The 12,961-nt window shown below is 35.7% G+C and overlaps 4 protein-coding genes across 4 annotated transcripts; 1 reads left to right on the top strand and 3 right to left on the bottom strand.

Moving 5' to 3' along the window:
• Positions 1-117: 117 nt before the first annotated feature.
• Positions 118-1,443, bottom strand: LOC145903502 (pre-rRNA-processing protein TSR2 homolog). The gene is made up of 4 exons (XM_082991588.1): positions 1,180-1,443; positions 860-950; positions 491-705; positions 118-424 (listed from the first exon to the last, which is right to left on the bottom strand). The coding sequence occupies exons 1-4, from the start codon at positions 1,237-1,239 to the stop codon at positions 278-280; spliced, it is 513 nt and encodes a 170-aa protein (XP_082847714.1). The 5' UTR covers positions 1,240-1,443; the 3' UTR covers positions 118-277.
• Positions 1,444-2,321: 878 nt separating this feature from the next.
• Positions 2,322-6,917, bottom strand: LOC145902257 (uncharacterized). The gene is made up of 13 exons (XM_082990156.1): positions 6,584-6,917; positions 6,150-6,505; positions 5,880-6,091; positions 5,648-5,813; positions 5,387-5,586; positions 5,237-5,279; positions 5,102-5,162; positions 4,934-5,022; positions 4,429-4,604; positions 4,238-4,354; positions 3,593-3,707; positions 3,421-3,534; positions 2,322-3,181 (listed from the first exon to the last, which is right to left on the bottom strand). Exons 1-13 carry the CDS (start codon positions 6,907-6,909, stop codon positions 2,742-2,744), a joined length of 2,415 nt encoding a protein of 804 aa, XP_082846282.1. The 5' UTR covers positions 6,910-6,917; the 3' UTR covers positions 2,322-2,741.
• Positions 6,918-9,212: 2,295 nt separating this feature from the next.
• Positions 9,213-10,406, bottom strand: LOC145902795 (uncharacterized). The gene has a single exon (XM_082990894.1). It carries the CDS (start codon positions 10,404-10,406, stop codon positions 9,213-9,215), a length of 1,194 nt encoding a protein of 397 aa, XP_082847020.1.
• Positions 10,407-12,212: 1,806 nt separating this feature from the next.
• Positions 12,213-12,958, top strand: LOC145903770 (ER membrane protein complex subunit 5-like). Its single transcript, XM_082991908.1, has 3 exons — positions 12,213-12,310; positions 12,375-12,427; positions 12,779-12,958. Exons 1-3 carry the CDS (start codon positions 12,232-12,234, stop codon positions 12,956-12,958), a joined length of 312 nt encoding a protein of 103 aa, XP_082848034.1. The 5' UTR covers positions 12,213-12,231.
• The last annotated feature ends 3 nt before the right edge of the window (positions 12,959-12,961 follow it).

Raw genomic sequence — 12,961 nt, 5'->3', positions numbered from 1 at the left:
ACTGTATGTACAGTTAATACATCATGGGAACTTGTTTCTCTCTGTACCGAATCAACAAAAAATTTTCCACAATTTATTTCTATGAAACCAAATAATGTTTTTCCAAAGTCACTTAGACAGAAACCACTTTTTGTCACCGAAAAATGCACTCAATTTTACTGTGGCACCTCACAAATAGCATAACAGAAGAACTACAAGCAACAGTGCCTTCTCTTTTCTCTTGTGGCCTTCATTTTCCATGCATTTATCAACCTTATTCACTGGGACAGAAAACTTATTATCTTTTTTTCTTTCTTGATTTAACCTCTACCCAGCCTTCAGGATCTGGTGGTGTATCTGGTTTGCTTGTTTGCTGATCACAAGATAAAGTTAATTTATCAATGACATTCCCCTCTCCATCACCCAAGTTTTGTCCTTGCTCATCCTGAAAATAGAATTGAATAAAAACAACGTCAAAGATATAAGTTTGTGGTGTTTAATCACAACATACCTTTATAGCTGATGCCATACAATCACCAAGGTTGACGCATTGTAGGTTTTTTATCTTTTCCTTCACCTCTTCTGTTTTTCCTTGTAAACAAAGCTTAAACAAATTGCAAATTTCAACAGAAATATCTTTAATGCTGTCGTCTTCAGCAATTAAGCTGAACTCCGTGGACATAATTTCTTCCAGAAACTCCTCGAGTTCGTATGGCTCAATGTCATCTATAATGGGAAAAGCTTATTAAAATAAAGTAACATTATGGACTCGAATGTAAATAAAGAAGTAATAAGAAAAGAAAGTTCATGGGCACTGGCAAAAACCAGGCAACAAAAAAAATCTAGTTTTAAAAATTACAAGTCAAAGTGTACATTTTACCATTTTCTTTGAAAAATGTTTGAATAACTTCAACTAGCCATTGCGCTTTTTCCAAACTGTGAGGTCCGCCAAATCCTTTGCTTACAGCCAGCTGAAATGTGAACAATACCATTACATTAATTCATGTTTCAAAGTATTATTTATGGTGAGGATGTGTATACCATGCTTTGGTGTAAAATATTTGGTAAACCTTGGATACATATTAGAATAAGGTAATGCTACTGTAACAAAAACATAAAAAATGATTGAAAAATATGTTTTACTGTTGCTTACAGTCATTGTTGATAAAACAAATAACAAAATGTAATGTTCCAACTTACTTGTAATGCTGTCCAGCTCTTTAATGTGGCTTGAATGCTTTGGTAAAATAAATTATCCATGTTACAACTCTAAATAAAAGTAGAGTCTTATATGTCTACATTTTGCAAATGAATTGGCATAATCCACTGGAGTCTTAAGCCCAACATGGCTACATGTGGCGGTACGAGTATGCAACGAATTCATAATTCGACTCTACTCTGTTGTAGTTTTAGCATATTATCTCAGCTACTTCGTACACCGCGACTCTGAAACTTTGCACGAATATCGGCAGTTTGACGTCATCAACTCTTACGCAAATGAAGTTTGCTCATCATATCGACCAATTAATTAAACACAAAGCTGTAAATACTGACATGTGTGGCACATGTGCCATAAAGCACAGCAACCTTAAAATATATTCGCATGGAGGCTTTCGGCACAGGATTTTTTTACCTACAAATTACTTTCCGTTGTGGTATTACTCGAAAGCGATAAAACAGTATTCTTTCGGCTCTACAGCTTAATAAAATAAATTAAATTAAATTACCAAGCCACCATCCCTACTAACAAGGGGCCATGACGATACTTGCAAACTCTGCCTTTAACTCCAAGTACCTATATTTAAAAAATATTTATTGAGGTCGGAGTTTTTCAAATCTGTTTTTGATAAAATATACGAACTTATTTCACTTCGGACGCTGGTTTCTGTACGTCTTCTCCGTGTACTCTAGCCAAAAAAAGGATTAATTTACTAATGTATAGATGCTGTACCTTACATCGTATGTCAGTGATATACGCTTTGGAAGCAAAAGAAGAATCGTCATACTTTCGTTACGTCAATCATATCTGGCATGATATCCGATGAGGTATTGATTATAATTACACATGTTGGACTTATATAAGGTAAGCAACATAGCTGTAACAATACTTCATTCGTAACCATAGAAGTCAACTGTACCCACACCTCTTCGTTAATTGTTTATTCTATTTTACAAAGGCAACAGTTTGTAATCTTCTTTCATGTGCGTGATCGCGGTGTTGCCGTTTGCGATATTTGAGTTTTTTATGCAGTAAACTGGGACAATTAAAGCAGAGAGAAGGGTAAACGATGTCGCTTTAAGTGACACATCGCGAAACCCCGTAAAATCAAGAAATCGTCACGCGGACATAATACAAAATTTAATACACACAGAAAACCTTTAATTTGGGTTTGGTCAAAAGCAGAATTTTAAATAAATTATATCTGATAAAATCAACTAAAAATCAATGTTGCCATAGAAATATGCGTGCACACGTTTAAAAGAAACATTTCAAACCCATTGATATTGCTATCCCGAACAAAGCAAGCGTCTATTTTGCGCAACTAGGACCACAACAATCACTGTAAAGCAATAGAGGATATTAACACAAAAATTTAAACAATATACACATGAACTTACATAAACCACAGTGGGTAAAAATGAACAAACAATACCACGGACTCTAATCAAAATGAAGCCATTTGGAGTCAGTGATTGCATTTAACAAAAGTGACAGTTTTAGGATTGGTCAAAACCTATTTCCACCTCGCACACGTGGACGTTTACAGATGAGGTTGCACAAGGTCAGGGCTCGTCTGTTCCGACCTTGAGGATGTTTCGTCTTCGGCAAATTGATCAGCAGAATGCGGTTTTGTCTCACCTTCATTTTCGTTTGAGGGGTTCTCCCAAGTTTCCGCCGAAACTTCACAGTCCTGGTTCACCCGATCATCAGGTTCGACCACATCGTCAGTGTCGTTAGTTGGGTTCTCCCAAGTTTCCGCCGAAACTTCACAGTCCTGGTTCACCGGATCATCAGGTTCGACTTCATCGTCGTTTTCACTCGAAGAGCTGTTCCAAGTTTTCTCTGGAAAGTCACCATGTAGAGGCACCGAATCCAGTTTCGTTTCGTCAGCTTCTACCGTTTTTGCGTGATCTGATGTTGCTTTAAAATCATTCGCATTCAAGATTTCACCCGACTGAGTGTTGTTTAGCAATTCAATTCCTAAACCACACGTTTGATCAGAGTAGTAGGTTGCAGAATTTCTTCTTGTGTATGTGTTTAATTACCTAATTTCCAAACATACAACCTTTACAAACCTGTGGATTTGATTGTTATTTCAACGAAAAACTGTGTTTGCCTTTCACAATAGTTTATAGTTTCAATGAAAAATTAATTTGGTGAGTTTATTCAAAAATGTTATTAAGGTGCATCCCCAATTCGGCAATACAATCTATACGTACTATGAGTCTTGCTCGTTCCCGTAACTTTGGAAAAGTATCTCGGCGCGATGTAACCCATGTCATCTCCGGGTGACAATATCACCCCATTCGTCGATAGAAAGAAACGTAATCCATCTGTTTACACATCAACATAATTATGACAAAACACGGGTTATTCGCGGCAAGAACCCACCTGCCATCGCAGCGGCGATATCCACGTAAACGAAAACATTACAACTTTTCCTCATGCCACTTATCACCGTGTTTTTGTCGGTTGGTTCAGCGGTAGTCATGTGGATATGAATTCTCTGCGAAACAGTAAAATTGTTGTTGCTACCTGTTGTTTACCACAGCCGACGTAAACTTGAAACCGGATTTTATACAATTTCTTGGCATGTTCAATCACGCTGTTAACAAATTGGAATATATCAATGGACGGAAATGATTGGGAATATGCGGTGGTGTTTTTATTTAGAATATACCGGTATCACGTGACCGCAGTCATACAGCACACTGTGTGTTCAAGGAAGTGTTTGGGACATGGCATCAGATCTGGACAACTAGACAATTCTCTCTCTGGTTTGGCGAATTGTTTCACAATTTCGCTAATTCTAATCTTAAAGAAAACCAAAGCTCCAATTTTAGTTCTAATCAATAATTCAAAAAAGGAAAAAAAAATGTTTCAAATCTGCATCACATAACGAACATACGTTAATTCACATAACTACCGGTAAGTTTCCGGTGCGAAACGACACTACTGAACTGTAGAAAGGGTGTGAAAGGCACCGGAAAACACAGAAGTAAATTCTACAGCGAATAAGTTCCACTGCTTTTCTACCTTTCGTCTGTGAAGTCCTTGGTGTAAAATCTGTTGCCAAAATTTCCAGAAAGTTCCGTGCACCACGTTAGGATATTCCGAAGGATCGGTAATTTCTTGCAAGTCAAGATCTTCAACCTTTAACCAGATGTGCGTTTATAACAAGTTAAAGGCCGATTTCACCGACTGAAAAGCCAAAATACGGCGCCCACCTCCACAGAATGTCCCTGCGTTGCTCGTATCAACTCGCAGCCAGAATCATTCGCCACGATTTCGAATCGACGCTTGTCGTTCGTTGCAACAACTCTATGAATATCTTCTTTGGTGACACGTAAGGATTCGTAGAAATACTGGTGTTTAAGAATTTCTTTTACTTCCACAAATCCAGCTGCAAAAGTGTCCTTTTGGTTTAGACTTTTATGTTGGTTGATTTTTTCGTTGACTAAAAAAATTCATTGTCAATAAAAATGTATGAAGTTTTCAGTACATTTTTGTACTAAACTAAGAGCATGTTTTTCAATACATTCGGTGACAGCGACCAACACAATGGCACAATACAAACACTTTAAGACACAGTGTTGTTTTAAAAGGTTTTACATTTTATTAATATGCAGTACTTTTTGTGGACAAATATACTTAAATTAGACTTTCCAGTGGGGAAATTACACAATAAAGTATGCACATACTCCTTTCATTTCAATAACAAATACAAAATACCCGAGTCAACTTCAAATCCAAATTTGTTGTGACGAAGAACTGCTGCCAATCCTTTTCCTATCGAAACATCTCTGTGCTCACTTTTATGACTGCAAGATTTATTAGGTCATGGTTGGTAACAGAACAATTAAAATAATCAAGCAAATTTTAATCAATGCACTTGTTTACCTGTGGTTTGATGAATTTGATCTTTTCTTCTCATGAATTCGATGCCTTTTTCTGGTCTTGCCTGTGAAATGATTTGGGGACAGAAATAAGATATGGCGCAATTTGGAATAAATGAAATATTAAAAACTAACATACCAGGTTTGTTGTTAAATGGTCTGTAAATTTCTTCTTGGTCATTCTACAATAAAATCAAGGTAATATCAAACACCCATATGACAACAGAAACCAGAAAAAAATCGCACAGGTAGTTTTACATATCAGTGAGAAACTTTCCATCAAACATACCAAAGGAAATGTTGCCAAAGTCTCATAAAATCCACCTGGGGCTGTTGACCGAATCTTGCACAAAACAATTCTATTTAGAACCTGATCTTTAAAAACCCATTTTGAGAAATCTTTGCTTTCTAAAATTTGTGTGATGGGTTGTGGTAGTTCACCCCTGCATTTCATCAAAGTCAAGTGAGGCTTGTATGGCTGAAAGTTCGCTGGAAACGAGATGAGTGACTGGTAGTTTTTTTAATGTAAGATTCAGTAATTGGAGCTTACCTTGCATGTTGATTCCAATCTCACCAAGCTTTTTTTGCAAAGAGATGCCATACTGATAAAGCTGAGAACTGTGTGGAACTGCATATACAACATTTTCACCAAATTTCTTAATTGCTCTGAACTCAACATGTATTGCAGGTGATTCTGCAAACATCAACCTCGTGGCCTAACAAAACAGAATTGGTTGGGCTGAGAATTCATTTAAAAAACACACAAGTTGAGAAACAAAAACCTGGATAACTGTGGGCAAATCCTTTGCATCAAGTTTACAAACACATAAAGTGATGTGCAACTTTCTAGTTGGCACACAAGCTCTTTTGATTGCACCATACTCATTTTGTTCTTTCGCCATATTTTGCAGTTTTTTTTGAAAAGCTGTTACACTTGCAATTACGCTAGGACTATCAATAACCATACCAATAAAGTAATTTGGCCTGCTTGAATCTAAAGTAAAACTTGAGTTGGAGACAATTTAAGGGTGCTGATAAGAACATCAATTAACCTGTATCACAAACATGTCCATCATCCATAGAATCATCCAAATTTTGTTTGCCAGAGATGTCATCTTTGGGTGATTCATCACTGGCTTGTATAACAGTGTTACTGTCACTGATTTTGACACAACCAGCAGTAGATCCAAACACATTGTCAAGTCTTGTTTTTTTGTCCCAAACTAACACGTTATGTCTTTTAAAATACTGAATGCGATGCTGTGGAATACAGAATATGTCTGGACCGCTGCCAGCAATATTTGTGTCCCAATCAAACTCAGCAAAAGACTTTTCAATCAATCCAACAAATCGATCCTCGTATCCCACACAAAAATCTTCTGGTGATAGTGAGTCATCGTGCTTAATTCTGGTAATAAAACATAGTCATATTGTTTATAACATATTCACCGCATGCCTTTTCCTGCACATAATTTTTTATTTTTACCTGTTGATTACATCCGAGGCTGTTCTCATGGGTGGCTTCTTTTTATTGTTAGATGGATTTTCCTGAGTGGGCTGTGATATTTTGTTTTGTGATGACTTGGTAAAAGGCGTATCAAACTTTGCAGCAAGTGTAATTTTTGATCCTTTAGCTGATTGAGAAGTTGATGGAATGTCATCTTCATCTGATTTTTGAGTTTTGCCAAAGTTGCATGCTTGACTGTCTTCTATGTCATCCATGTCCATGCTAAATATTGGATGCCCTAAACCAGTTGAAGTTCTAAATTTTCTCGGCCTGAAAGTCAACCAAATAACAAATTTCCTGATCATTAAATATTCTTTCCTGCAAAACAGTAATTGCACTGCCAATGCCATATATTATATTAAACAGCAATGGTTAACCAAACAACTTGTGTGAAAGTAACACAAATGAATCTTATTGCTTCAAAATCATAATTTCAAACAAGCTGTGCTAAATGACCAGGCCATTATGAGTTTGACGCTTTTATATATCGCTTTTAGAAATTTTGCAAACTTTTCTTTCAGTCTGTGTCGCAACTCGGGAGTTTTCCCTTCATAGAAAATAGTTTCTTGCGACGACAACACCTGTTGCGCAATCGAAGTCAATGAATTAAACAAATATTCATTATGCAATGACCTAAAAGTGTGTCATGAATTAACCTCAACACGAATACATAAGAGGTCTATGGTGGCCCATCGCTATCACACACATTTTAACAAAAAAATATCAAATGCGTATTTTGTTTTGCATTATGACTTTATTTTTAATTACGTTTTTAAAAGCGATAATAAATTGAAATGGAAAACGCATTTTTAAAATTAACTTCGTTTTAAAACAGATTTCAAACTTGACTTTGAGATGTATTTTGAATAGAACTTTCAAATAAATTTTTAATATCACTTTCAATTTTAGTTTGGAAATCAATTTTACATTTCATTTTCAATTTTATTTTAAAAATAGTTTTAAAATCTATTTCGAAAACCATTTTCATTTTCATTTTGAATTTCATTTTCATTTGAAATATGCGATTTTTTAAATCCCCACGTAGCCCAGCGCTATCAATCCCATACACATACAATAGCCATTGGCCCAGCGCTATCAAATTTAATAGAAATCATACAACGTTCTAAACAAACTTCGTAATTAGTGCTGCAATAAAGTAAAGTGTTGTTTGGTTGCAGACGATGTATTTATTTGTTCCACGTCGTTCTGTTGTACTTGTTTGTGTCATGCGAGGCTGAATTAAAACTAGACAACAATCTTCTTTATAATTCCAAAAAGTTGCGTCAGTTTTTGGGAACGAGATTGCGTAGTATATTCATACTACAGTTGCATAAGACGTAAACGTAAACCCTATTCGAGATGAAACGAGTCAAGGAAACGTGGGAAGATTTCGAAAAAAGGGTCGGAATGAAACGCAGAAAACAAACTAAGGCTGTTCCAGAGGATATAATGGTCCAACGGTTATCTTCGACACCATCAGGAAGAATAAAAAAATTTGAACCTTTGGACACAAGGGATTTTGTTCCCTTCTCTTACGAAGAAGTAAATTTAGAAAACATAAAATTAGCTTGTGAGTCTTATTACCAAGCACCGCCTGGCTCTTGTGATGTACTTGCATCGGACAGAGGACCTTCTTGTTCCAGATATGAACAAATAAAGGGCAAAAAGTTTTACTACGTTAGATTTATGGAGCCAGTAGGGCGTGACAGGAAAAACCTTGTTGAGGAGAAACCACCTCAGCCTGTACAAAAGTCTATCTCCATAAGCACCCTTTTAAAGGCTGGAAAGTTAATAAAACATGAAGTGAGGTCTGTTTCTGTGGACTTAGAGCAGTTTGTTCTAGATGATTGTGCATGGAAAAGTAAAGCCAACTTACTTTTGCAAGTATCATGCACCAGCTTTGCTAGTGGTGCCTTCCGCAAGGCATTTATGGCAAATCAGGTTCCCCCAAAAGATAAACTTGTAGTAAAACTGTACGATGAAAGTGCTGCTTCCACCATCCAGGAAGATTTACACATTTCTATGGAAGACCACTGCAGAAAGCAAGTTCAAATGCACACAGTGGCAAAAAGTTTGACAGAAAAGTTCTCTGAAAAAGTGCCCATTGAATTTGGAGAACATTTGAAGTATGATGATGTATTTTTTTGCAAATACAATGAAAGCCCTGCTACTGTGGAAAACTATTATTCTGGTGAATTCGTGAAATATGTAAACAATGATGGTTCATGCTGTAAATTAACCAACAATGTTCTACAGCAAAAATGTGAATGTCTGGTGCACTTTAGTTACATATTTTCTGAAAAGAAAATGATGTTGCTCGACATTCAAGGAGTGAACCACACATTATTTGATCCCGAAATTGCTACAACACATCTCTTGGATGAAAATGCAGAAGTGTTTTTTTGTGCAGGCAATTTGTCAAGTGTTGCTATTGATACATTTATTGAGAGTCACATTTGCAACAAATTTTGTGTTATGATGTGTCTTCCTCAACTAAATCTAAATAATACCTAAAGCATGTTTTTGTTACTTTTATGTGACTCTGTAATTTGTTTCAATTCTGCTATTACAAAAGCAAACATGATACATTTGTTTTTATTGTTTCCAGTTATGCAGAAAAATTTTGCCGTAAAAAACAATAGATGCTGTCAGCATCTCCACAAGAAATTAATTCAGGATTGGGAACAAGCTGTAAACATTTATCTTTTATACTGGTGCTTAACCATTCCTCCTGGGCATGTAAAACACCAGATATTTCAGCAACTTCTTTAAGGTCACAGTCATTAACTGTAAGACCTTTACAAGTTGTGCCATAAAATTCAGGACATTCAAAAATATGTTCAGGTACACCAGTAGGTAAAAGAATATTGTTTTGATGGCGTATGCGATGACTGTTCCAATTTGCCACAAAAATATCACATTCACGTTGTACAATAGGTTTGTAAATATAACACAGTAGCTGACGGTCAGTTAGACAATGTGGATCATACTTTCCATTTGTTATTAATGATCTAAGTTGTGCTTTGAAAAAAAGCTCTAATCTTTCATGCAGCTCCCTCCACCAGCGCTCAATTTTATTTGTGTTAGAAGGACCATATATAACACTCTCTGTCGGATCTTCTAAATCTCCATGTTTATTCCTGAGATATGTATGTATTGTTGCCATTTTTCCTGTTTCAGTTCCTCTATCCAGTCTTAAAAACTTTGCCATTGTTTGAGTTTCATATATGTGCTCCAAATATTTCTTTCCGATAATCTGAGGGTTGGAATTTGAGTGAGTGACAAAGAGAAATAACACTTTACGTGAAAATGTATCTATTGCACCATATATGCCCAGCGGAAAAGTGTAGTTTTGATATCCACACAACTTGTCGTGCCCATCCAATGATACAAGTTGAAGAGGGCCACTACAAGCAAACAGTTGTTTGGGTTTTTTAATTTTCTGTCTTACATTTCGACTAGCAACACCCTCAGGGTCTTTTTCTTGCAACACTTTCTGAACTAAATGCCTTGGCACAAAAATTTTATGTTTACACCGTAGCTTTTGATTCATTGCTCGATAACCTAACAGTTTTCCAGGTCCCTGTAACTCTTTATCAACAGCAGCACAAACTTCATTCAAAGAAGTGTCGTATCTTATGTATGTAATATCAAAATAGCGAAGTCTTCGGTCTAGAGTTGCAACACTCCAAGAATATTCAGAAAACCTTTTCTTCACCAACTGCAAAATTTCTTTTCGCTTCATGTTTTTTGCAAAAAAATTTTGTAACATAGCTTTTAAATCACTACTCTGTTGCCACATTATAACTTTTGCACCTGGATGTGACTAGACCATCAATTCTACAAAGCTGCAAAAATATGACATCATAAGAAAATTTGCAAAAAATGCCAAAATAAGACCAAGAAACTTAAAATCAAGTTCAAGATCCGAGCGCAGCGGTGCATTAAACTTGCATTAGTTTAATTGTTTTTATTCTTCCACACGGTGTTAAAGATAAACGTTGGACCATTATATCCTCCAGTCCCCCAAAAACCTATTGTTGGCATCGCAGGCTGTCAATGCAATCTCGTTCCCAAAAATTGGCGCAACTTTTTGGAATTATAAAGAAGATTGTTGTCTAGTTTTAATTCAGCCTCGCATGGCACAAACAAGTACAACAGAACGACGTGGAACAAATAAATACATCGTCTGCAACCAAACAACACTTTACTTTATTGCAGCACTAATTACGAAGTTTGTTTAGAACGTTGTATGATTTCTATTAAATTTGATAGCGCTGGGCCAATGGCTATTGTATGTGTATGGGATTGATAGCGCTGGGCTACGTGGGGATTTAAAAAATCGCATATTTCAAATGAAATTCAAAATGAAAATGAAAATGGTTTTCGAAATAGATTTTAAAACTATTTTTAAAATAAAATTGAAAATGAAATGTAAAATTGATTTCCAAACTAAAATTGAAAGTGATATTAAAAATTTATTTGAAAGTTCTATTCAAAATACATCTCAAAGTCAAGTTTGAAATCTGTTTTAAAACGAAGTTAATTTTAAAAATGCGTTTTCCATTTCAATTTATTATCGCTTTTAAAAACGTAATTAAAAATAAAGTCATAATGCAAAACAAAATACGCATTTGATATTTTTTTGTTAAAATGTGTGTGATAGCGATGGGCCACCATAGAGGTCCAACGTACAAGCTAGAAAACAGAATAGTTTCATCGTAAATGAGAAAAGGTTCAACATGCATTGCAAATCTCTTTTGTATGTCTTTGAAGAAAATTCACATTCAATATATTTATTTGTCTCTTTTCGTCAAACAAACAACTTGCTTTAAACCTATCTCCATTCCACGTGCGCTGAAACGAGGAGATAACTCTTCTGTCCACAGTTACACGCTAATCATGTAATTTTTGCTCCAGTGTTGGTTTATTCGTGGTGCAACAAATTACCTTGGTGTCTGGCGCAAACTTTGTGTTTGCCATTAAGTTTGCGTTCTAGCACACGGTAAATGCTCTATATAGTGTTTGTGGGACCCTTTTGTTATTCATAGGCCCCCTAGTTTTGCATACCCGGTGTGCCGCACCCCCTCTCGTGGGGCCTGAGAACTTTAGTCCAGCTACGACCAAACAAACTTCAATTCGACCCCTATTCCTGTATGATTCTGTCTCTCGTTAAATTTTAACTCATTAAACTCATGGTGCGGACAAATCTTTTCTGTTCAACTGAGCTTCGGCTGGAATAAACAAACTCCGGTTCCATATACTCCGGTTTCTGTTTACCTTTGGTAATTACAGTTACCCCCTTTACTGCTTTCTGTTTTAATTTCAAGGCTATGATTTTACTTTAAATTTTAGTCCTACAAAAGTAACAATCGACCCAAACAGTTCAAACAATCTGCAGTTAAACCTACTTTCGGAACCTCGTCTTGCGTAAATTAAGTTACCGTAAAAAGTCCAATCGAGTATCCGACAAAACATGAAGCATGAGTAGAGTAAAAGTAAGCGTTGCAGCTCAGCTCACTCAATTCAATATCACGACGGTATCTGAAGTGGTAAAATTTTATTAATAAAGCTTTCAATAAAGATTTTTTCGTGTTTTTGTAGAATGTGTTGTGTATTGTTATACAATGAAGCAATTGTTTAGGAAAATAATATTGTTTCTTGGTCTTTCGTGTATTGTTCATGCTGGAATATCTGCAGCCCAACGTAAGGTTTTAGCCGTTTTGTAAATACGAATGTAAATATATAAACTATACCTTCAACCTTGCAGATCGGTCTTTTGTGCGATTGACAGAACAGGAGTTTTATTCCTTGCCAGTTGATGTAAGTATATACACATTAATTCATATAGGCCTACAGTAAATATCCAGATTTTAGTAATTTTGTAATATCGTGGAGTTTTTTCTCAACAATCAATGATTTCATAAACTTACCAAATTTGTTTACATATGAAGCATTACATTTTGTTTCTGTGTGTTTTTTTTGATGAAACTGGATGTGAAATTTTTTTCTAATTTGATAAGTATGTAAGGATGACCTTTTGATTAAATTTATAAAGATAATGCAAAATATGCCTTTAAAAATAAATGTTTTAAAAGCCATGCAAGTAAATGAGTGTTCCTTCGATTCCTGTAAATTTGTTTTAATCTTTGCGCACTGCTTGTGCAATTATAGATAGTTGTCCAATCTGTTCTTGGGTTGTTCTTATCATCCTGTGGAATTCTTATGGTGGCTGGGGAATTTAAAGACATTCAAGTCAATGCTGACATGAAAACAAAGTCTTTTGAAACTGTTGGCAACAGATTTTCGTTCTGCAGTTTTGAGCATCGTGGCAAAGTGCTGCATTCCAGATAGACT

Source organism: Ascidia mentula, chromosome 5 (assembly GCF_947561715.1).
Source record: "Ascidia mentula chromosome 5, kaAscMent1.1, whole genome shotgun sequence".
Classification (NCBI taxonomy): Eukaryota; Metazoa; Chordata; class Ascidiacea; order Phlebobranchia; family Ascidiidae; genus Ascidia; species Ascidia mentula.
The sequence above is the reverse complement of the archived record's forward strand: the minus strand, read 5'-3'. Positions and strand labels throughout refer to the sequence as shown.

Bases quoted from the DNA above. Each gene is read 5' to 3' on its own strand.
- LOC145902795 (XM_082990894.1), bottom strand. From the start codon at position 10,406: ATGTGGCAACAGAGTAGTGATTTAAAAGCTATGTTACAAAATTTTTTT.
- LOC145903770 (XM_082991908.1), top strand. From the start codon at position 12,232: ATGAAGCAATTGTTTAGGAAAATAATATTGTTTCTTGGTCTTTCGTGT. The intron at 12,311-12,374 runs GTAAGGTTTTAG...TCAACCTTGCAG, and splicing joins TGGAATATCTGCAGCCCAAC to ATCGGTCTTTTGTGCGATTG. The intron at 12,428-12,778 runs GTAAGTATATAC...GTGCAATTATAG, and splicing joins TTTATTCCTTGCCAGTTGAT to ATAGTTGTCCAATCTGTTCT.
- LOC145903502 (XM_082991588.1), bottom strand. From the start codon at position 1,239: ATGGATAATTTATTTTACCAAAGCATTCAAGCCACATTAAAGAGCTGG. The intron at 706-859 runs GTAAAATGTACA...TTCCCATTATAG, and splicing joins AACATTTTTCAAAGAAAATG to ATGACATTGAGCCATACGAA. The intron at 425-490 runs GTATGTTGTGAT...TTCTATTTTCAG, and splicing joins GTATGGCATCAGCTATAAAG to GATGAGCAAGGACAAAACTT.
- LOC145902257 (XM_082990156.1), bottom strand. From the start codon at position 6,909: ATGATCAGGAAATTTGTTATTTGGTTGACTTTCAGGCCGAGAAAATTT. The intron at 4,605-4,933 runs GTATTTTGTATT...ACACTTTTGCAG, and splicing joins TGGATTTGAAGTTGACTCGG to CTGGATTTGTGGAAGTAAAA. The intron at 3,535-3,592 runs GTGGGTTCTTGC...ATGTGTAAACAG, and splicing joins TATCGCCGCTGCGATGGCAG to ATGGATTACGTTTCTTTCTA.